Source organism: Eptesicus fuscus, chromosome 10, assembly GCF_027574615.1.
Source record: "Eptesicus fuscus isolate TK198812 chromosome 10, DD_ASM_mEF_20220401, whole genome shotgun sequence".
NCBI classification, from domain to species: Eukaryota; Metazoa; Chordata; class Mammalia; order Chiroptera; family Vespertilionidae; genus Eptesicus; species Eptesicus fuscus.
Genome location: NC_072482.1, coordinates 63,871,773 through 63,894,342, shown reverse-complemented (window position 1 = coordinate 63,894,342; position 22,570 = coordinate 63,871,773). Strand labels below are relative to the sequence as shown.

The 22,570-nt window shown below is 44.0% G+C and overlaps 1 protein-coding gene and 1 long non-coding RNA gene across 3 annotated transcripts; both read right to left on the bottom strand.

Moving 5' to 3' along the window:
• Positions 1-2,536: 2,536 nt before the first annotated feature.
• MARCKS (myristoylated alanine rich protein kinase C substrate) lies at positions 2,537-8,577 on the bottom strand. 2 transcript variants are annotated; one of them, XM_054722160.1, is made up of 2 exons: positions 8,064-8,577; positions 2,537-6,195 (listed from the first exon to the last, which is right to left on the bottom strand). In XM_054722160.1, the coding sequence occupies exons 1-2, from the start codon at positions 8,163-8,165 to the stop codon at positions 5,293-5,295; spliced, it is 1,005 nt and encodes a 334-aa protein (XP_054578135.1). In that variant the 5' UTR covers positions 8,166-8,577; the 3' UTR covers positions 2,537-5,292. The 2 variants fall into 2 exon arrangements, with proteins under 2 accessions (XP_054578135.1, XP_054578136.1); XM_054722161.1 differs by lacking the exon at positions 8,064-8,577 and adding an exon at positions 7,909-8,007.
• Positions 8,578-10,360: 1,783 nt separating this feature from the next.
• LOC129150623 (uncharacterized) lies at positions 10,361-15,291 on the bottom strand. Its single transcript, XR_008557341.1, has 4 exons — positions 15,154-15,291; positions 14,687-14,806; positions 11,421-11,505; positions 10,361-10,399 (listed from the first exon to the last, which is right to left on the bottom strand). It is a non-coding gene; the product is annotated as an uncharacterized LOC129150623 (long non-coding RNA).
• Between the last annotated feature and the right edge of the window lie 7,279 nt (positions 15,292-22,570).

The window sequence follows — 22,570 nt, the reverse complement described above, 5'->3', positions numbered from 1 at the left end:
GAATTAAGCTAGAGTTATAATCTACTTTAAAAATTTTTAATGTTGCCCTAACCGGTTTGGCTCAGTGGATAGAGTGTCGGCCTTCGGACTGAAGGGTCCCAGGTTCGATTCCGGTCAAGGGCATGTACCTCGGTTTCAGGTACATCCCCAGTAGGGGGTGTGCAGGAGGCAGCTGATTGATGTTTCTCTCTCATCGATGTTTCTAACTCTCTATCCTTCTCCCTTCCTCTCTGTAAAAATCAATAAAATATATTTAAAAAAAATGTTAATGTTGTTTTTCTTCCCTAGGGTAATAACAATAAAATTCTCAAGCCAGAAAGCCCTCTTTTTCCATTGAGGGAAGAGAAAAAGCAAGCATGTAAAATTCTTTACACCCTCAGGTAAGGACAGTCCGTTTTCCCATTCTTACCCTGGAGTCCTGGAAGAGTTTGCTAGGCAGCCATAATGAAATACTACATACTGGGTGGCTTAAACAACAGAGTTTTCCCACAGTTCTGGAGCCAAAAGTCCAAACTCAAGGTGCTGAGAGGTTCGGTGTCTTCTGAGGCCTCTGTCCCAAGGCTTGTGGGTGGCCACCTTTTTGCTGTGTCCTCTCATGGTCTTTTCTCTGTGCGTGTGCCCCTGGTGTCTCTGTGTGTCCCCCCCACCCCCCCTTTTTTTTTCTTTCTTATAAGGACAGCAGTCAGATTGGATTAGTGCTCATCCTAACAGCCTTATTTTAACTTAATGAGTTCTTAAAGGCCTTATCTCCCAATGCAGTCACATTCTAAGGTAATTTTCAGCCCATAACAAGTCTATTTAGAATCTCACTATATTTACTTGTAACATCAATGTTATATGCTTAAAAGGTTTGAAATTTTAAAAGTCAACCTTGGCTTAAAAGTTAAACCCTTGAAGTTCATGAAATTAATTACACAAGCTGCACTTCGCAAACAGTGTGTATCCTACCATTCCTACTCACTCCTTGACTATCTGTCTCTCATTCTCGAACTGTGCTCGCCTAGATGGTAGCCACATGTGAATAATGAGCACTTGAAATGTGGCTGGTCCAAACTGAGATGGAAGTATAAAATACACTGGATTTCAAAAACTTGGTAAGAAAAAAGTAGAATATCTCAGTAATATTCAAATTGGTTATACATTTAAGTATTTTGGATACAGATTGTTTTTAAAAAATGTGATTGCTAAAAAAATTTTAAAATTATGTGTCTTGCATATATTTCTATTGGATGGTGCATTCCAAATTTCATTTGTGTCCAAGACTTGCTTTGAGGGCTTTCTTAGACTTCCAATTTATAACTCTCCCTGAGAATTCCTTCCCTCTTCTTGACCCCCCTCCCCCACCAATTACCTAGGTACAGAGTTCTAGCACTGTATCCAGTCCTTAATTCACATGTCAAATCTAAGGGACGCTTGCCAACTTGTTAGGAAGACAATCTGAGATTTGCTATATTTACTGAAATCGTTAAGTGATGAGTAGTCCTGTTGCCTTTCACCTTTTCCCAAATACGAGAATTATAATAGCAGCAACTGACAGTCTGTTCTCAATTACTAGTACTAAAAAGACTTATGCTCTAATTTAATCAAAGCACTAGAAGTGTGATTATGAGGATCTCTAGAATTTTGTAGTAATTATTTTATATACTTGCAGCTGCTAAATCTTATGAGGGTGGATATTTTTGTTTTGTCTTAAAAGTTCATGTTGGGAACTGTAGTCAGTATCTCGGGATCAGAAATTCAGTAACCTAAAATATGGTTAACATTCACACCTTTTAAAAAATATTTTCCATTTTTAAAATAGCATTGCTGGGTGTAATTTAAAGGAGTGCTCCAACTTCAATCCCCAGCAGGGACTGGAACATTTACAGATTGAAAGCCTTGTAAAATCCCTGTGAGCTACACCCTGCTCTTAGTACTTTCATACAGCTGAGAAGTGGAGAGGAAAGAAAGTGCTCAATTTGCAGAGTGAATAATTAAAGAAAAGATAAGAGCTAACAGCCCTGTTACTTAACCATTTTTTTTTTAAATTTTCAAAAGCTAACTATGTTAACTATATCCCACTGCCAGTTGGATCTACTGAAAATGTATGAATGCCAAAAGCATCCTTCTCCCAAATCCCTAACCTTAATTGAAACTTACTATATTTATATTCGAGAGGGAAAAATATAAACAAGTTGCATTGTTTCTCAAATATATTAAGTGCCATTGTTAAAAATTTTTATTTGTGAGCATATAACTCAGCTTCAATGGATGTTTTATATCCAAATTATGCCAAGCATACCTTCTAAATTTCTTAACTAAGTTACACTTACCATCAGCACTTAAGATTTAAAACTTTTCTCTAAAACTTGCATTTTAAAATTAAATTTGTAAAAAAATCCTATTTTAGCAAGCTTTATTATATCAATTGGTAAAACTTTATTTTACAAGCAATAGGAATTGGATCAAATGATTATTATAATCCAGAGGAAGTATTTTATAACCATAGCAAATGTCATTATACATACTACCAATACAGATTTAATAGACAATACTGAACTGTACAAGAGTTATTTATTTTTCCTTAATCTCAAAGCTATGTTTAGTAATACAAAAAAAGCCATATTAACATTTTTTTTTTCCATTAGAAAACAATGTGATGTACAAAACTTTGGATGAAAAGATATATGTCAAATCTCATTTAATCACTTGGCGGAAAACCCACCACTCCATCAATACCACCCAAAGTGTTTTAGGCAATGATTAAAATAAAAATAATGCATCTTAATAAATTCCAGCTGTTAAAAGAGCAAACCTAGCAATATAGTTGACTACACAGTATTTTTGACTACTCAGGAGTTACTTTTTAAAATCCTTTTTCTGAATCCTACCTACTACATACCAGGCACTATACTTGGCCAAGCAGGTGTTTTAAGAAAAAGTTAGTAAGGTGGGAAAGACCTGATACAGCAGTCCTTTGGTCACCAAATTTGACTTTGAACTTGCAAACATCCTCCAAAATCAAGAAACCCCAACTCAGGTACACTCTTCCAAAGATTATGTGATCTTATTAGTGGGGAAGGAGTTTGATGAGGGGTCATGAACTATTATTTGATCCATTATTCCAATTAAAAGGCATTTCAAAAACTAATTAGTTCTGAGTTTAAGATTTGGCATTCAGTTGTTACAAATGTGGTTCACCGACTTATTGTGAACCCAAGGCACACTGCAAGATAGTGAAGCGGGTGTGCATGAACAAATTTTCTTTGTATTTAAGTAATGGTAATTGATAAACATCTTTATCTTAAAATCCAACGGAGTTTAGGGTAAAGAAATCCAGTTATAAGGTGGTAAAAGCAAAGGAGGTAAACTAGTAAGGATTATTACTATATAATTATTCTTCTCTATCTTCTCCTTTGAGTAACAAGATGCTAATGCACTACTTTCATTAAAAGAACTGCTTACAATTATTGAATTGAGACAAGTACTAAAGGCCCATAAACTGACAGTGTTGTCCATTCATCACCATTACTTCTTTACATAAGCCTGTTTTTCCTAAGGTATAACACATAATCTACGCAATAATTTGGAAATCAGCCAAGCATTAAGCAATTACAATGGCAGGTAATACAGCATCAATTTTTGAAACACATTTGGCCACTTTTCATGACCCATCTGCAGTTTGAATTAAATGGACTCAGTCATTATCAACTTAAGTTTCTGGATCTGCGTAACAAAAAGATTGTTTTATGAAATTTTCACAGACATTTAAATTGTCTTCGGTCCCATACTTTTGTATTAAATGACTTATTCTGACATGCTATATAACTACAATAAAAATAACTGTTCAATTTTTAAATGAAAACTAAATGCAGGTAAATGGTAACAGATTTGACATAGAATGTTATAAGATCTTCCTGTATGTAATCTGACACTGCTGATTATTAATTTCAGAGTTTAAAAACTTCAGATTAAAAACCACAAGATAATTTACTGTTTGCTGACATGCAAGATCTTCCTCAAAATTATCCTAAGACCTAGAAATCTCAGTATTTTATCAGAACATAAAGAAACACAACAAATTTGTACATTTTATTCACATTTATTTTTCGCTTTTAGTGTGCTCACAGAAAATTAGAACACCTTAAGCAGGAGTTTAATAGCAATTTTTGTAAGCAAAGTTACATTCCATCTCTAAGTCAAATTGGTCAAAGCTTCTCCAGTATTTACAAAACATGATAGACAAGATGCTACACAAAACCATTGCATCTGAAGGTTTTTTTTTTCCTTTATTCTCAAAGACGACTGGAAAAGAAAGCATTGTCTGCTGTAATCAAAAACATACCACAGTATAAACAGTAACCATTCCACTTATCACAGCTTTGTTGAGTTTAAAATTTGTGTTTAAAAGGTCCAAGATGACTGCAGTTTTACAAAAATGGGCAGGGTGGAAAGTTGCAAACTTCATGTGCTTCTGGATATCAAGATTTGTTTTTATACAATAGTCACAGTTAAAAACACCCTGCTGGTAATACATAATTACACTTTATTAAGGTCATAAACCAGCAATAAACAATAAGCCTATACAACTTGTAGTTCTACTTAATCACTGACTGGTACAGCTAACATGAGATAAGTGAAAAGTTCCTATGGTTTAAATGAACTCCTAAGACTATAATCTTTTTAAAAATCTGAGTATTGGTGTTTTCTCTTTCCTTAGTCAAGACTTGTAGTGTTGTAAACCTGCCTCACAAAATACATCCTAATAACTTTTCTTAAAAAAACAAAACAAAACAAAAAAAGAACCCTAAGCCTTTACACCATCCTTTGTAGTGGCACAGTATCTTGGCAATGCTATGCACCACTTCAATTTCCCCGTTGGGCCCCTATCACTTCATCGGATATCTATCCCTTTTTGACCCACCCATCTCCTTCATATATGGGCATGTCCATAGATTGACAAAGAAAGTTTACATTTTTTGAATAAAGATGCAAAGTATGCAAAAGACATTAATACTGATGCAAAAAAATAAAAATAAAAGAGAAACAAGGCAGAGGAAGGTGTTTTAAGCTCTCCTCGACCTGTTGGAATGGTGGCAACAGAATGATTTGAGATGGGATCTGTGGGGAGGGGAGAAAAACAAAATTTGCTGCTTAAAAAAAAAAAAAAAAAAAAGGAAAAAAAAAAAAGACATCTTTTAAAATCAATCCCTGGTTGTAGACAAGTTCTCCAAAACCAGTACCTGGCACCACTCCAACAAACAAACGGGGGGGAGAAAAGTTCTTCGATTATCTCAAAAAATCTTGCCCTTTTTACTCTGCCGCCTCCGCCGGGGGGGCTTCCGGACTGCACTCGGGCTGGGCCTCCAGGGAGGGGGCTGCGCAGGCTGACGAGGCTGAGACGGCCGCCTCCTCCGCGGGGGCCGCCTCCTGCTCCGGGGACGCGCCGGGGCCCGCGGCGGAGGGCGCCTCGCAGGCAGCGGCGCCGGCCCCGGCCTCCTCCGCCTTCTCCTCGGCCTTGACGGGCTCCTCCGCGGCCTTGGCCTCCTCGCTGGCGGGCGGCTTCTCGGGCGCGGCGGCGGCGGCCTCCTCGGGCTTGGCCTCCTGCGGGTCGCCGCCCGCCGCCGCCGCCCCCTCCTCGCCCGCGGCGGCCTCCTCGCCCGGCGCCCCCGCCGGCTCCCCCGAGGCCGCGCCCGCCTCGGCGCCCGCGGCAGCGGCGCCCCCCGCGGCCTCGTCCTTGCCGCCGTCGGCGGAGGCCCCGGCCGCGCCCTCGGCCTCACCGCCCTCTCCCGCTTCCTTCTTGTTCTTCTTGAAGGAGAAGCCGCTCAGCTTGAAAGACTTCTTGAAGGAAAAGCGCTTCTTTTTTTTTTTCGGGGTCTCGTTGCTGGGCGAGGGCGTGGCCCCGTCCTCGGCTTTGGGCGAAGACGTCGAGGAGGCGGCCGACGCCGCTTCCCCCTCCGCGGCCGAGGGCGAGCCGGGCTCGGCGGCCTCTCCCTCCGCGGGGGCCTCCTTCTCCGCGGCGCTGGCCCCGGCCTCGGGGGCGGCGGCCGGCTCCTCTTTCTCGGCCGCGGCGGGCGACGCCGCCCCGCTCCCCGAGGCCGCGGGCTCCTCCTTGTCGGCGGCCGGGGCGCTGCCGTTGGCCTGCAGCTCCTCCTTGGCGCCCGGCTCGGCGGCCGCGGGGGACGCGTCGCCGTTCACCTTCACGTGGCCATTCTCCTGCGGAGCAGAAAGAGCGGGAGCGTCAGTGCGGCGGCCCGGGCGCCGCCGGGCCCGCCCCCACCCCGGGCCTGGGAAGAGCCAGCTTCCCCCCGGGGCCCTCTGGCTGCGGGGCCGCATCTCTGGATGGGGAGGCGGGATCGGATGCCCGGACGAGCGCTCTAGGGAGGAATGGGGGCAATGCCATTTGGGGCGCTCCAAAGGCGCAGAGCAGTCGCCTCAGCTGCCCCACCGACGCCCTGCGGGTTTAAAAGGGCCGAGCCCCAAACGTGGAAAGCGAGGGGCACCCCATTCCAGCCCTGGCCTCGCGGGCTTGGATAGAGAGGAGCCACGCAACACACGATCCACCAAACGCCCTTTGGAAGCGGGCGCCGAGCCAGAGGCGGTGGGCTGCGCCCGGAGAGCACATCCCCTTGCTCTCCAACCCCCCAAGGGCTCTGGAAAACACCCCAGAGCTGACTCCCCAGGGGGGGATCCGCGCTCCAGCCAGCGACGCCCGGGCTGCGCGCGCAAAGGCCCGGCGCCCGCGCGCGCGCGGGGCCGGGGTCGGCAGGGGGCGCTGCGCCTCCACCGCACGGGGCTGGGCGCCGGCGGCGAGCCCGGAGGGGCGGGGCCGCCGGGCCACCCGGCCCTGCCGGCCGGCCGGGGCGCCCCCGAGCCCGGATCGCGCAGCTGAGAGTCCGCAAACAAAGCTCAGGTGGCTGGCCGTCATCTTGGTGGAAAGAAAACCAACAAGGCAGGGCGGGGGGGGGGGGGGGGGGGGGACACATAATTTCTAAAGTCTCGCCTCTGCTCCCACTCCCACCTTCGCCCGGGATTCTGCGATGCCGGGGCGCGGCTCGTTTTGCATTTTTAACGGGCTCCAAGCCTCTTGGCAGCGCCTGCCTTCCCCAGTAGGTTAGAGCCGGCGAAGCCACACGGCCTCTGCTCTAGGAAAAGAGGCGTGGTGGGTGCCCCGCGTTGGCGAGGCAGCCGCCCGTGGCGCCGACCTCTTGCGTCCACCCAACCGTGGCCGTCCGCCTGGGTCTGGGCAGCGCCACGGCGGCCCCCGCCGGGGAAGGGGAGCCACGCACACGAAAACCCCGACCGAAACACACCCAGTGCCTTTTCCCGGCTACCTGGACTGATTCTCCAAGGACCCACAGCGCCTTCCCCCATCCATCCCAGGGGCACCATTTAAAAAGCAAATGGGTGTGTAACTCCAGGCAGCGAGGAGTCAAGATTGAGAACAGTGGGAAAGCCCCATCGAGAGACGGCGAAACCCTCTGCAGAGCTCCAAGCCAGGCAGCCAGCCGCCTTTCCAAGAACCCGGGGCACGCCGCCTCGGCACACAATAAGATAGCACTCCCCTCCTCGCCCCTCTCCACCGCCATCCCGCGGCGCGCCCCCACCCCCACCCCCACGTCCCCGGCCCAGACACACAATCACACCCGTCCAGAAACCTGGAAGGGGACCCAATCTCGACCACGAACGTGAGAGCCACCCCAAAACACCTTTGTGTCCACCAAACACACATGCAACCTGGCTGGGGGTGGGGGGTGGTGGTGGGGGGTTAGCATCTTAGCTAGTCACGTTCTGCCAAGCTCCAAACACGCCATTTTTAGACGATTTTATCACTTCTTTCCTCCCCCGTCTACACAAGAATTCGCCAGGATTCCCCGGGAACCACTCCGTTGGGGCCGGGTGGGGAGACCTCTGCTACGAGAAACTGACCATTTAGGCTATCGCTTTCCATTCAACTTTCAGACTGGAATCCAGCCACGCTCCTCTCCGCCGAACGCGCCCCGGGAGCGACCAGGAGGAAAGGGGAAGCGTCGGGACCAGAGAAAGACATCAAAGAAACCACCGGCATCCCAGGTAGAATTTACCTGCCCATTGGCTTTGGAAGGCGACGAGGCCACAGCCGCCTCCCCGGGCCTCTCCGCGGCGGCTTCTCCCTTCGCAGCGGTCTTGGAGAACTGGGCACCCATGCTGGCTTCTTCAACAAAGAAACTCAACAGATCCAAGGGGAACAAAGAGCCTCGAGTTGGTGGAACGACGGGGCGAGCAGCAGCAGCGGCGGCAGCAGCGGCGGCGGCAGCAGCAGCACACACACCGGAGGGAGGGGGGAGTGGGGGTGGTGAAGAGGACAGAACAGAACCGATTAAATACACTCCGGATAAAAAAATTTTAGTCGAAGAGATCAAAAAAGCAGCAGCGCAGGAGGGAGGGGAGAGGGTGGAAAAGTCGAGCACAAAAAAAGGAGCCCAAGTGTAGTTCTTTTTTTCAAAAAAAAATAAGTAATAAAAAATCCCAGATTTGTAGCCGCACTGTAGACAAGAGGAAAATGGAGAAATCTCCCTGGTTGCTAATAAGATGCGGGGTCCAACGCCCAAGTGCACAGATGAATGGGCTCACGGGCGCTGACGCGGCCCCCGCGCGCGCCGGCCAATCCGCGCGCAGCACACAAAGCAGGAGGCGGGGCCTGCGCGCCGGGCGAACAATGGAGCCGCGCTTTGCAAACGATTTGAATATCAGTCTTGGGCCGAGAATTAATGTCCTTCAAATAAATAAATCAGTTAAAAATACATGGTTCTCGCCTACCTCTGGCTGAAAATAATGCATCACTCGATTGGCTTGCTTTGTTTGTAATTAATCAACGCGGGAGGGGGGTACTTGTGGATGGGGGCGGAGAAAGCGTTAACTTGACTCGCTTTGACTCTCGTCGGTCTATATCCGCGTCTGTCTCCCTCCACTCGTTTCCCTCCCCCATCTTACCCGAGTGTGTGCGTGTGTGTGTGTGTGTGTGTGTGTGCGCGCGCGCGCGTGTGTGTTAAAGACAATGGTTGGGATTTGTGTGCAGCATGTTTTCTTTCTCCGTGGTCCATATTGGTTTCACAGATACTGCACACGGTTTGTTTTTTTTAACGGTTGCAAATGTTAAATCGCCCCCAAATTGAAAGGTATTTAAACTACGAAGATCGAATTTCATCAAACGAGATCGCGAGTTGGAATTAGGTCTGTAGGCCAGATGTGGAAAATGCAAAAGCGGCAAGCAGCCGGAGCCACACTCCCTTCCCTCTCCCACACTGGCATGAAATAAAATATTTCGAGATTGGCCTGCGGCGCTCATCAAGTACCCTCTCTCTGAGCATTACCAATTAGTGATTCCCGCCCCCCCCCCACGCATACACTATATATATATATATATATATATATATATATATATATATATATAGTGAGGGCCATTTACAAAAGATCAAAAACGGTTCGCATTTTGTCACTATAGGAAACGACAATTTTCCTCCATGGTGAAAGGAGCCAGTCTCGAGCGCACGAATCCTTATTTACTGTTGGGATGCAATTTGTGTCGATAGGAATCGTTTTCAGCCCACTGCCAGCATCTGATGGAGTCTTTCTGAACGCGTGTGAATATGCATGCAAGCGAGTGTACTCCAGGCAGGGAGGGAGGCAGGAGCCATGAAATGCTAAACAACCGGATTGAGGCTTACAGTTCTAAGGAGAAACTGTGTGTTGAGAGATAGCAAGAAAGCCCCTGAACGTCCCAAGAGTGACTTGGGTTGGAGAAAAAGCTCCTATAAGGGGACGCAGGGTCCTTCCCTCTGCACCCCTTGCCACCCAAGTGCCAGACGCTATCTGTGTGTGAAAAAAACTAGGCACTGATTTGGAGAACGGGGTGGGGGCGGGGCAAAAACCAAGGCTATCGCCTCCTAAGCATTCTCCTACCACTTAAATGTTCGCTCCCAAAGTTTTCACTCGTGCCCAAGTCAAGACCGCCTTTTCTCGTTTACATTTAGTGACCCTGAGACGGATAATTTTTCACTTAAGGAGTGGAGAAGCTCAGTCGAGGTTCATTTCTCCTGGTGCTTTGCTGGCTCTGAATTCCCAGTTTTATTTTCTGCTCATTGCAGGGAAATGGGTCACGCTTTGAGTGAAAAAGATGGTTGGTCAAAGCCAACAATTCTTTGTTCAAGTATTGCTTTGGAAATCAGCAAACTGCACAGTTACAGGAAGCTTCCTCTTCTCATTGTCCACTTCCTTCAGAAGCATCGTTCGACCACGAAGTCAAATTCCCCAGAGCTGTAGGAAAGACGTGTCCCTAGGAGTGTGTGTTGCCAAATGGGTTAGCACCTGATCCACGACCCCAGCCGCCGCGATGGACCCGGATCCCCCGGGTTAGCGGAGTTCCGACTTGAAAAGCAAACTGGGAGGATCCAAAACCACCATCCAGGCGGTTCTCAAAAGCTCATTTAGGGCTGTTGGCTCCCCCCCGTCCCCCCCAACATAAACCCCTCCCTCTTCTTCTGCATCCCTCTCCCCGTTTTAGCTTCGGGTGATTGCTAGCTCGCTTTCGGATTTTCTCGCAGACACAGTCCTGAGCCCTCCATTTGGGGGCCACTTTTATGGCTCCTTTGTTACTAGGCTGCGGTGTAGCTTTCCCCCCTTTTCTTTCTCGAATGCCTATTTGCCTGGTATCGGCTTGTCTCCTTGGCAACGGCCGGGGATGATTTGGATCCCCGAGCTGGGGGGAGGGGGAAGGGGCGGAGCGGGAGGGGAGCGGGGAGGTGTCGGAGGGGAAAAGAGATGCTGAGAGGGAGACTGGGAGGCAGACAGCAAAACAGATGGCTGCGCGAGGGGGCGGGGTCCAGGCCTTGGACCCCGGGCGTCGAGGGCGCGGGAGAACCAATCAATTCCCACAGCAGCTTCGGGGCTAGAAAACAAATGTAAACACCCAGCTTCACGCCCCAGCAGCGGTCCCTAGTATGAGGTGGAAAAGGTGATTTCCATCCCACACGAGAGCGCATTTCTAGCACAGGTTCTAGCAAAGCGTCCGCGTCCCAGTCCCAGTCCCTGTCATGGGGGAGGCGCTGCTCACGGAGCCCACCTCTCCCCAGCCTCTTACAACGTCGGACCGACGACAGAAAGGCACGAATGTGGGAGAGGGGTGAAGGCGGGGGTTGGGTGAGGAAGGAAGGGGCTGGGAAAAAGAAAGAGGTCCTTCTACCCTGGACACTGCATAATGGCAGGGAAGGACCGCCGACAAGACTGGAACCCGTAGGAGGTTGCACAATGGAAATATGTAGTTCCTCAGGAGTTTGGTGTGCTCAGATTCAGAGCTAAAGGTTTCCAATAAAGTGCTAATGATAGAGATACGATTATTCACATAAAAAATATTAACAAACCCGGGAGGTCCTAGTGAAAATGTAAAACTGTAACCAACTCACCAGGAAGAAACAGGCAGGGAGCCGGTCTGGATTTGTACCATGCACTGGGGTGTTTAAGATGATGATGATCTGTATACGGGTTATTCTAGGAAAAGAATAATTTATTTAGGATACCTCCACGTTATCTTTTTCTTTAGAATGTTAGCACTGGAAGGAATTTTTAAGGATTTGCCACAAATTCTTGAGGGCCTATTGTTTGCCAGACATACTGTTCTAGGCCTAGTTTTCACACCAGTGGAAAAGACAGATGCAGTTTCTGGCTGCATGGGGCCTGCATCTTGGACAATGAAAGTGAAGTGGATCATCTAGTTTCATCCCCTCACTTGCCAGATGGAGAAATAGGCCCAGGGAAGTTGTCAGGTTTTGTCAGATGATAGAACCAGGAATGCAGCTCACCCCCTTGATGAGCCCAAGTCCCCAGCTTTTCCCGCTAATGCATGGCACTGCCTAGCCTCCCATGGATGTCCTGTGCCGTCACTTCACTGGGTAGCTTGGTCGTTTACTCCTAAATTATTCAGTTCCAGCTAAATACCAAAAAGGGGGCTAGACATCAGCTGGCACCAGGGAAGAACTTGGATATGGTGTTCCCTCTCATGCAGCTTCCACTTTGTATTATCTTTTAAAACTTATTAGAATGTGAAGAAAGAGAACAAAGATATTAACTGTGTGCTTTAACAAAACAAACAAAAACATTTTAAAAGATGAGTGCCACTTTCTAGATTCAAATTAAATATGCTTTTTCATCTGAAAGCTTTCATTCAGCAGAATTCATTCATAAACAAAATACAAGATCCCAAGGTGCTAATGGTGCTATGCTCCATTTTTTCATTTTAGATTTTATTTTATATATATATTTATTATTATATATTTATATATATATATATTGATTTCAGAGAGGAAGGGAGAGGGAGAGAGGGATAGAAACATCAAGAATGATTGGCTGCCTCCTGCATGCCCCCCACTGGGGATCAAGCCTGCAACCCTGGCATGTGCCCTTGACCAGAAATAAACCTGGGGCCCTTCAGTTTGCAGGCCGACACTCTATCCATTGAGCCAAACTAGCTAGGGTTCATCTTAGATTTTATATTACCTGAACTTTAGTTCCACAAAAATGGATTTGTTTGGAATATAGTGTGGAGCAAAAACAGACACAACCCCTCATTCATTCAACAGACATTTATCGAATTCCTATCGTGGGCTAGGCATTGGAACACATCAAGGGGCAAGAAATCTTTATAGAGCTTACATTCTAGGGTGGGGAGAAAAACAAAAATTAATACACATCAGTAAGCAAATTGTACAGATTATTAGAGGTCTGTAAGTAGTACTGTGAGGAAGGTGGGAAACTAAAGCAAAGGAAGGGACAGGGAGTACAGGATTGAAATTCTGGACAGGATCAAGAAAGGCCTCAGTCAGAAGATAAACTTTCAGCAGATTTGAAGAGGGAGTTGATAATGGTGCTTCTAACCTAATAAGAGAACAAAAAGATCACAAATAGATATATAATTGTAAATGGTCATATGGGCTCTGCAGAAAAATACAGGGTGTTTATAAATAGCCTATTTGAGAGGGTTAAAGAAGGCCTGTCTAAGGGAGTGACATGTAAGTGGAAACCTACTGGAAGAGTAGGCATTAGATAAAGAGGTAGAGAGTTGTGTTCAAATGGAGGAAATAGTGATGCCCCTGAGTAGGTAACTGTTCAAATGGGTTTGGAATGAAGGTCAAGAGATTAGTTTGGACATATTTTGAGGTACCTATAACACATCCTAGTGAAAAAGCGAAATAGCAGAGTTTGGAGCTCAAAGACTGGTTTGGAAAGTAAATATAGATCGTGATCATTCCATATGTAAATATTTTCTGAAGCCAAGTCATAAAATACGTAAAGCACAAGAGAGTGGTGAATCACACCCTGAGTACCTTCTGCTTTAAGACACAGGGTGGATATTTGTCAATTATACCTCAATAAAGCTAAAAAACAAAAAGCAAAAACAACACACAACATAACATAATAAAATAAAGCAAGGTTTGGAAAGTAACATTCAACTAGTGTTTTAGCCATTGTCCGTTGAGGGTTATCTGATTTTAGGAATCTAATAAGATTTCTAATGGCTCTAATAGCATAGTGGGATCTCATTATTTTGTATACAGTAGGAGCTTTTTTAAAAAATGAATATAATGTACTGAAACTTTAAATTAAATTAGACTTGGCTTTCGTGTTCTTTACTAACTATCCACTAGTACTCAGATAAAAAAGATTCTTTCATAGTTAGGAGACATCAAAGTCACTGATTATCTAACCTGAAGACACAAGGGTAACACATCTACAATAGGAATGAAGTTTCTGGACTGTTAGGTCCTCTTTAAATCCCTAGGTGATTACTACAAAACCACTATAATCGTGAGTGTGTGTTTAGTCACTGCTCTTTTTTTTATTTTTATTTGAAAAGATCATAGAAGGGCAGGATACACTCTAGATTAGAAAAAGGTAAACAAAAAGTAGGGGGGGGGGAATAAGATTTTAAAGAAAAACTTTTCTCCAGGAATTCTAAATCAAGGCTTATCCACAGTTGCATTTCCTGGATTGCAAAAATTACTCCCCAGGGACAGGATGAAAACTTTCCATATCAGCTTTTGAGAGACCTGAGTTGAAAGAGGAAGGTAATTCCCCTTCAATCTTTGTTTTTAGAAGTAACAGGTAACTAAATAAAGACAAGCAATCAAAGTTTACTTTTAAAGGGTCAGATTCCTTATCTAATGAAGTTACCTGATTAATTGGCCAACCAGAAATGAGAGCAGAAATTTCACATGGGAAAAAAAGCTGACTCTTCAGGGTGAGAACCATGCAAAGGGTGTTTTTTAATTGTATTTTAAAGTCATAAATACTTCCAGATATTAAAAAGTAGATTAAATCCCTGGCTAGAATGAGATCATTGAACTATTCTATAGCTCTAGAAATCAAAGTATGAAATTATATTTAACATTTATCTTTATTCCAAATAATATAATTTTTAAAAAGAACATGTAAAATCACTGTTGCAATCAATAAACTGACAAGTTTTTTTTATTAAGCTCCTGCTGAAGCAGACCTCAGTAAGGCTCCCTATAGTGTGAGGGACTTTTTAGCACTCTGTTAGGCTTTCTGATGGGGAGACATTCAGTTGCTCAACAGATTTTTACTGAACACCTACTTTATACCAGGCTATAGTGCTTTGCTTATGATACCTCATTGAATCCCCACCGTAATTGTATAAGGTAGAACCCATTACTTTCATTGTCTTCACAAATCAGGTCCTCCAGAGGTTACATTACATGCTCAAGTTTTCTCGGCTCCTAAGTGGTCTGGGCGGGACTTTGAATCTTGTGGCAATGTCTCCCTGGATACGATGCTGCCTTGGAGAGAGTAAGAATTTTATGGGATGTTTCCAATTCTTGTTTAGGTTACAAAAGTGCCCAAAAGACATGAAAAATTAACCAAAAGGTGTTACACTTTATTTATGCATTGTGAGGGAAGTATTTAGGGCCATATCTATAAAATGGGAATTAGCATTCAAAGAAACATGCACACACACACACACACACACACACACACACACACACACACACACACAGCCTGACAGGTCAGATTCTTCAACCTGGGAACATCTTTAGTAACTTTATCCAGAATAGAAGTCATCACAAATTAGATTTTGATGTAATTGAATAAAACAAAGGTTCAGTTGCGCCAAGAACTTACCTTTCCTGGGGCCAAGTGTGAGTGCTGCCTAGCGCAGAGTGAAGCCATTTGGAATGCAGGTAAAATAAAGTGTAGAACTTGGAGAGGGGTGAGGAAGTGACAGTTGGGAAGGAAATCCAGATGTAGATATGGCTGGCAGGTAAGATCACAGATGAGAAGGTCCATGTGAAGACAGCACGACTATAAGAAGACTGTAAGGATTCCAGGGAAGGAAGAGAATCACAATAGAGAATGTAGGGGCTGATGACAATGTGGCAGTCTTCCATGCAAGCCAGAACTGGAATTTGACTTAAATGTTGGTTGTAGGAGTAAATACAGCAGTTTTTCACTTATTATTTCATTTAATACCCATAGTAAATCCATACATTCTATGAAATGATCACTTTATCAAAACACCCACCAGTCAAATGCCAATCTTCAAATTCGTTTGAGGTACATTTTTCTTTGAAATGGGCTTCACAAGCCACATAAGAAACTTTGTCTTGATACATTATAATTGTACTTTATGAGGATGATTTTTTTAAGATTCTTTATTTTTTATTTTTTATTGATTTCAGAGAGGAAGGGAGAGGAAGAGAAAGACAGAAACATCAATGATGAGAGATAATCACTGATCGGTTGTTTTATGTACGCTCTCTACTGGGGATCAAGCCCGCAACTGGGCATGTGCCCTGACTGGGAATCAAACCTGTGACCTTCTGGTTCATAGGTCAACGACCAACCACAGAGCCATGCCAGCTGGGCCTGAGGATGATTTTTATTACTAAAATTGTATTACCCCTTTGATCATCCAATTTAATACTACTAACACCTTCTAGGTACATTAAACATTTCAGTATTCAATTATCTTTCAAAATATAATCTTATTCACTGTGTTTGGGATGTTTTTAAAATTAATACTGTCATTAGAGAATTTACTACTCTTGGGGTAAAGCAGCTATCATGTTGGGTGACTACAGTATTTGAGGATATGAGTTCAGTTTCAGGTTAAAATACTTGGTAGCTGATGTAACCTTACAGAGTTGACTCAGGTTCTCTAAGTCCAAGTATCCTCCTTTGTAAGATGTGGTTAAAAAATTATCTTTTTTCTTTCTTTTTTTGGTACTTGAGTTCTGGCTAGAAAAGAATTTAGAGCCAAGACCCAAACTGTAAGAAAACATTTATTTGGTAAGTTACAGAGGTAGAAGTAATTCCTAAAAGAAATGGGCGTAGGAAACAAGTTATGGAGGTAAAGGAAGGTCCCTTGGAGCTTGGGAGTGAGGAAGCTAAGGGTAACATTCCTGGGGCCCAGAGGGGGGTGGGGGAAGGAAGATAATGTATTGCTGTTATTGTTGGAAGGTGTGCTTTCTAAGAAGAACTGGAATGAAAATTGGCAGGAGACGTAATCAGTGTTCTGAGATGACACCTGCAATAGCCCAGACGCAGAACTTGGTAGTTTATCAATAAATGCGGGGTTTCCTTTTCATCTTAGAGTAAGGGGGGTTGGTGAAAACCTCTTAATAGACTTGAAAGTAAAAAGTGATAAGCAAAATGTATATCAGCAGAGCTGTTATTAAGTACAGTCATGTGTCACTTAACAGGGATGTCTTCTGAGAAATGTGTTGTTAGGTGATTTCATCATTGTGCAAACGTCATAGAGTGTACCTACACAAACCTAGATAGTATAGCCTACAACACACCTAGGCTATAAGTCTTTTTTTTTTTTAATTAATCTTTATTGTTGAAATTATTACAGATGTTCCTCTTTTTTCCTCCCATAGCTTCCTTCCACCTAGTTCCCATCCCATCCCAGGCCCTTGCCACCCTACTGTGTGTCCATAGGTAATGCATACATACATGCATATAAGATCTTTGTCTAATCTCTTCACGCACCCCCCCACACGCCCTTCCCTCTGAGAATCATCAGTCTGTTCCATTTCCATGCCCCTGATTCTATTCCATTCACCAGTTTATTCTGTTCATTGGAATATATATATATATATATATATATATATATATATATATATATATATTTTTTTTTTTTGATTTTTTACAGAAAGGAAGGGAGAGGGATAGAGAGTTAGAAACATCAATGAGAGAGAAACATCAATCAGCTGCCTCCTGCACACCTCCTACTGGGGATGTGCCTGCAATCAAGGTACACGCCCTTGACCTGAATTGAACCTGGGACCTTTCAGTCTGAAGGCCGACGCTCTATCCACTGAGCCAAACCGGTTAGGGCTGTTCATCGGATTTTTTATTCATTTGATTTTTAGATTCACTTGTTGATAGATATGTATTTGTTGTCACTTTGTTGTATATAATTTTTATCTTTACCTTTATCTTCTTCCTCTTCTTAAAGAATACCCTTCAGCATTTCATATAATACTGGTTTGATGGTGATGAACTCCTTCAGCTTTATCTTGTCTGTGAAGCTTTTTATCTGACCTTCAATTCTAAATGATAGCTTTGCTGGGTAGAGTAATCTTGGTTGTAGGTTCTTGCTATTCATCACATTGAATATTTCTTGGCACTCCCATCTGGCCTGCATAGTTTCTGTTGAGAAATCAGATGACAGTCTTATGGGCACTCCCTTGTAGGTAACTAACTGTTTTTCTCTTGCTATTTTTAAGATCTTCTCTTTGTCTTTTGCCCTTGGCATTTTAATTATGATGTGTCTTGGTGTGATCCTCTTTGGATTCCTCTTGTTTGTGGTTCTTTGCACTTCCTGGACTTGTAAGTCTATTTCTTTCACCAGGTGGGGGAAGTTTTCTGTCATTAATTCTTCAAATAGGTTTTCAATATCTTGCTCTCTCTCTTCTTCTGGCACCCCCATAATTTGGATGTCAGTATGCTTGAAATTGTCTCAGAGGCTCCTTACACTATCTTCATATTTTTGTATTATTTTTTCCTTTTGCTCTTCCGGTTGGGTGTTTTTTATTTCCTCATATTTCGAATCCTTGATTTGATTCTCAGGATCCTCTAATCTTCTGTTGAATCCCTGTATATTATTCTTTATTTCAGTCAATGTATGCTTAATTTCTGACTGGTCCTTTTCCATTTTTTTGGCACTCTCACTAAGGTTCTTGAAAGTCTCACTAAGTTCCTCAAAGGTTTCTAGAAGATTCTTGAGTAACCTGATAACCATGGTTTTGAACTCTATATCCAGTAGTTTGCTTTCTTCCATTTCTTTCATTTGTGACATGTTTCTTTGTCTCCACATTTTGACTGCTTCCCTGTGTTTGTTTCTATGTATTGGGTAGCTGCTAAGTCTCCTTGAGTTGATAGAGTGGCCTTGTGTGGTAGGTGTCCTATAGGGCCCAGTGGCTCAGCCGCCCCAATCACCTGAGGTGGACACTCTTGGTGCACCCCTTTGTGGGCTGTGTGCACAGTTTTGTTTTAGTTGAGCCTTGATTGCTGTTGGTGTCACTGGGAGGACTTGACCTCCAGGCCAATTGGCTGTGAGGACCAGCTGCGACTACAGTGGGAGAGCTGCTGTGCAGGAGACACCCTTTTGGGGCAGGATTGCTTCAGTGGGGCTTTGGTGCTCACTGAGTCTGCACCTTGAGTGTGTCGCTTATGGATGTGTAAAGATATAATCTGGTATGGTCTCTCACTGACCACTGAGTATACTGGCTGTTGGATCTCCAAGGAGGTGCAAAGTCAGCCACTGCCTGAGGCCACCCAGCAGGAGCTACAGAGAGATCTGCAGATTCCTCCTCTTTGTTTGGGGTTTGGAAGTGCCCAGATGAGGCCCAGCTGTGAAGCAAGGTAGGCTGGTGCTGGTGCCAGTTTTTGGGCCTTTTATTGATAGGTTTGGGGCTCCCTGACTGAGCTGCAGCTTGTTTTGACAGATTTTTACCCTGAGAAAGGACAGACCATTCATATGCCAAACCACTGTGCACAGCTTGGGTGGGGTTATAAATTGGGTGAGCCAGGGTCTCAGGGAATCACTAGGATGGAGCGAACAGAACTGGCTGCCAGTCAGCCCTGAACTGAGGAGGTCCCAGCACAGGAACAATGACCGTTGTGAGCACCTCCGTCTGGAAAAAAGCTGCCCCCAAGCTCCTGCCCCGATGTAAAGACAGTCCAGTTTCTCCTCATACGTGTCTGGGTCCCCCAGAGCCTCACCTAGCACTCGAGCTCAGAGGAAGTGGGAGCTTGTAAATTCAATTTGTGGTGCCGGCCTTTTAAGAGGAGCAGCTGAGTCTCCAGCAGCCTGTGTGTCACTCAGCCCCAATCCACACTGGTTTTTACAGTCCGTAGTTCTTATGGCCCCTAGGGACTTCTTTCCCCAGCTCTGGGACCCTGGGCGGGGGGTCTGGGGTGGGGCTGGGACTCCTGGCTCCTCCGGCGGCCTCTGCAGAGGTGATCCCCCACCCCCCCCATTAAAAGAGCGGCAAACCCGGGTGCCGGACCAGCCAGTTCCGCGCCTCCGCACCTCCTCCCAGTCTCCGTGTGCTTCCTTCTTTACCTCTCTAGTACTTCCACTCAGCCCGCTGTCCCGCGGTTCTGGATGACAGTTGTTCTGTCTTTTAGTTGTAATTTTGATGTGGTTGTGGGAGGCGGTGAGTACAGGCAGTTACTTCTGCCGCCATCTTGGTTCGCTCCGGTGTTGGCCTCTCTCCTAGGCTACGACCCTGCAGCCAGCAGGTCAAACCCGCGGCCCACAACGAAGATTTTTGTGGCCGAGTGAATATAATGGTATGCAAGAAACGTTTTAATAAAAATTTCATAACTTAATTTTTACAATATCCTGTTATACATAATTATTAATAATGAACTACAAAGTTCGCTAATGACTGATTACTATAATCGTGTTGCATTCATTTCCCTTATGTTTCTTATGCGCAGGCGCACCATTTCTCTCCACTAAGACCAGCAGCGAATATTCTAGCAGCCAATTGCCATGTCATTAGTCTTGGACTGACTTGTTTGGTGTGCGCAACAGGAAATGTTCGCTTTCAGAGAACAAGAAAAATAGGTTGATTTGCGTTACGCTCATTAATTTGTGCAGTTATTCAGTGTCCGGTAAGTTAATGTTCAAGAAAAAATATTGATTTTTATTAAAATGTTCTATTGTTTTATGTTAATGATTACTCATTTATTTCAGCCCTTTGTACTCAGCATGTCTCTATTGAAATCCAGTAGTAGTAAAAATAAACAAAAAAATTGCTGACGAACATTGAAATTTCCAAGAAAAGCGGGAATCAGAGTATTTTTGCTGTGAAGTAAAAAATAAAATAATCTGCTTGATATTTAATAATGCTATTAGTGTACCAAAGTTATACATTGAAAATTGAAGCTTTTGTTGTTTTCTTTTTGCAGCCCACATAAACTTAAACTTTGTTTATTTGGCCCGTGTTAGCCTTTTGAGTTTGACATGCTTGCTGTACAGCATGTCACTGCACTAAGTACTGTAGGCAAGTGTAACACAGTGGTATTTGTGTATCTAAATAGATCTAAACAACACGAGATTAAATCATGTACAAGAGAGAGTGACGCAATCAAGAGATGTGGTAAATGAGCTATATGAGGCTTCTGCTGGTGTAACACAACTACTGTTTTACAGCAAACATCTTTTTATAAGTAGAAATAATAAACTCTAAAATAATGATAAAGCTATACTATGGTATAGTAAATACCATATGGTCATTTATTATGACTATCAAGTATTATGCACTGTATATAATAATTGTATGTGCTATACTTTTATGCTAGGTTTGTTGACACCAGCATCGCCACAAAAACAGAATTCATTGGGCTGCGCTGTTGATAGAAGGCTACCCTGTCACTAGGCCATGGGAATTCTTCAGCTCCTCTGTAATCTTATGGAGGCACCACTGTACGTGCAGTCTGTCATTGCCGGGAATGTCGCTATGCATTGCATGCGACACTCACTTGTAAAGTAAGCATTTTCAGTGGACCCATTTCTTGACTTCTCCTTTGAGCAGAATTCCCGAAGAACTCCGAGGGAAGCTGCGGAGGGACTACAGAAGGCCCTAGAAAGCCTGCAGCCGGCGATTCCATGTGAGTTCTTGTATTTTCCTCCCAGCAAGCTGCTTTCATGCGGGAGGTGGGGTTGTATTTCTTTATTAATGTCAATTTTATTTATTTATTTATTTATTTATTTATTTATTTATTTATTTATTTATTTTTAAATATATTTTATTGATTTTTTACAGAGAGGAAGGGAGAAAGATAGAGAGTTAGAAACATTGATGAGAGAGAAACATCGATCAGCTGCCTCCTGCACACCTCCTACTGGGGATGTGCCTGCAACCCAGGTACATGCCCTTGACCGGAATCGAACCTGGGACCTTTCAGTCCGCAGGCCGACGCTCTATCCACTGAGCCAAACCGGTTAGGGCTATTAATGTCAATTTTAAATAACATTTAGATTTTCACATGATTAGGCAAATGCTATCAGTATAACACCACATTTTGATTTCCTTATAACTATTTTGTTTTTAAATCTATGTTTTTTCCAAATATCTTACAAGCCAGAGCTGTTTAATATAAGTAGGTAATTTGCCCTCCTCCCTTGAACAGCTCTTCACCTGAGGCTTTGCTGGAAGATGTCAAAGTAACCAGCAATTTAAAAAATTTGCATTAGATTTTTTTAAAATCTCACCTTTCTCATAGAAAGTCCACACAGAATAATGAGCTTTTGGGGGGTTCTCTCTCACTACCCTCCTCCCCACTGTGTGCTAATTAAAAAGCTTGTTTGAACCAATACATTTTCCTCTAATTTTGAAAAAAATTAAGAAGAAAAAATTTATAGCAATTATAATCCCACAATGATTATCACTGTCATCATGATTACAAAATGTGAAACATTAGAACAGCAGGAGGCAGGGCTCTGTCGGGTGCAGCAGTTGGAGTTCTGGAATCGAATAAACAGTTGGGTCCAGGCTCTGTGAGGTAAAGATTAGAATCCTTTCAATGACGGGATGGATACCAAAGTCTCAAGAGGTGAAGTGATTTTACCTACATCACACTGCAAATAAATAGTCTGGTAACTGAGTGTCTAAGTGCCCTTTCCCTTGCAGAGAAGAACTTTATAACTTCCCAGAAGATTGGACATCAAATTCAAATTGTGTTCTCGCTATGCAGAGCGTGATTCAGGGTTATGTCTAGGCCAGAGCCTGGCTGCCCTGACTGCTAGCCCCCTGGAGCCATTGCATCCTCTAGGAAAAATCACAGCCCTTTAGATCTATCTCGAGTAACACCTTTAAAAGTTGGCTTTGTGTGTATTTAGAAAGGACCCAGAAAGACACTCTTATAAAATTTTTCAGTACTTCTGTATTCGCCTAACCTTTATAAAAGCTAGTTATTTTCCTTATTTTATGGAAAATAAGGAAAAGAAATTAATGTGAAACAAAAAGAAAGCTCTAGACTTTGAGACTTTATAACAGCACTAGTTTATTATGTGATC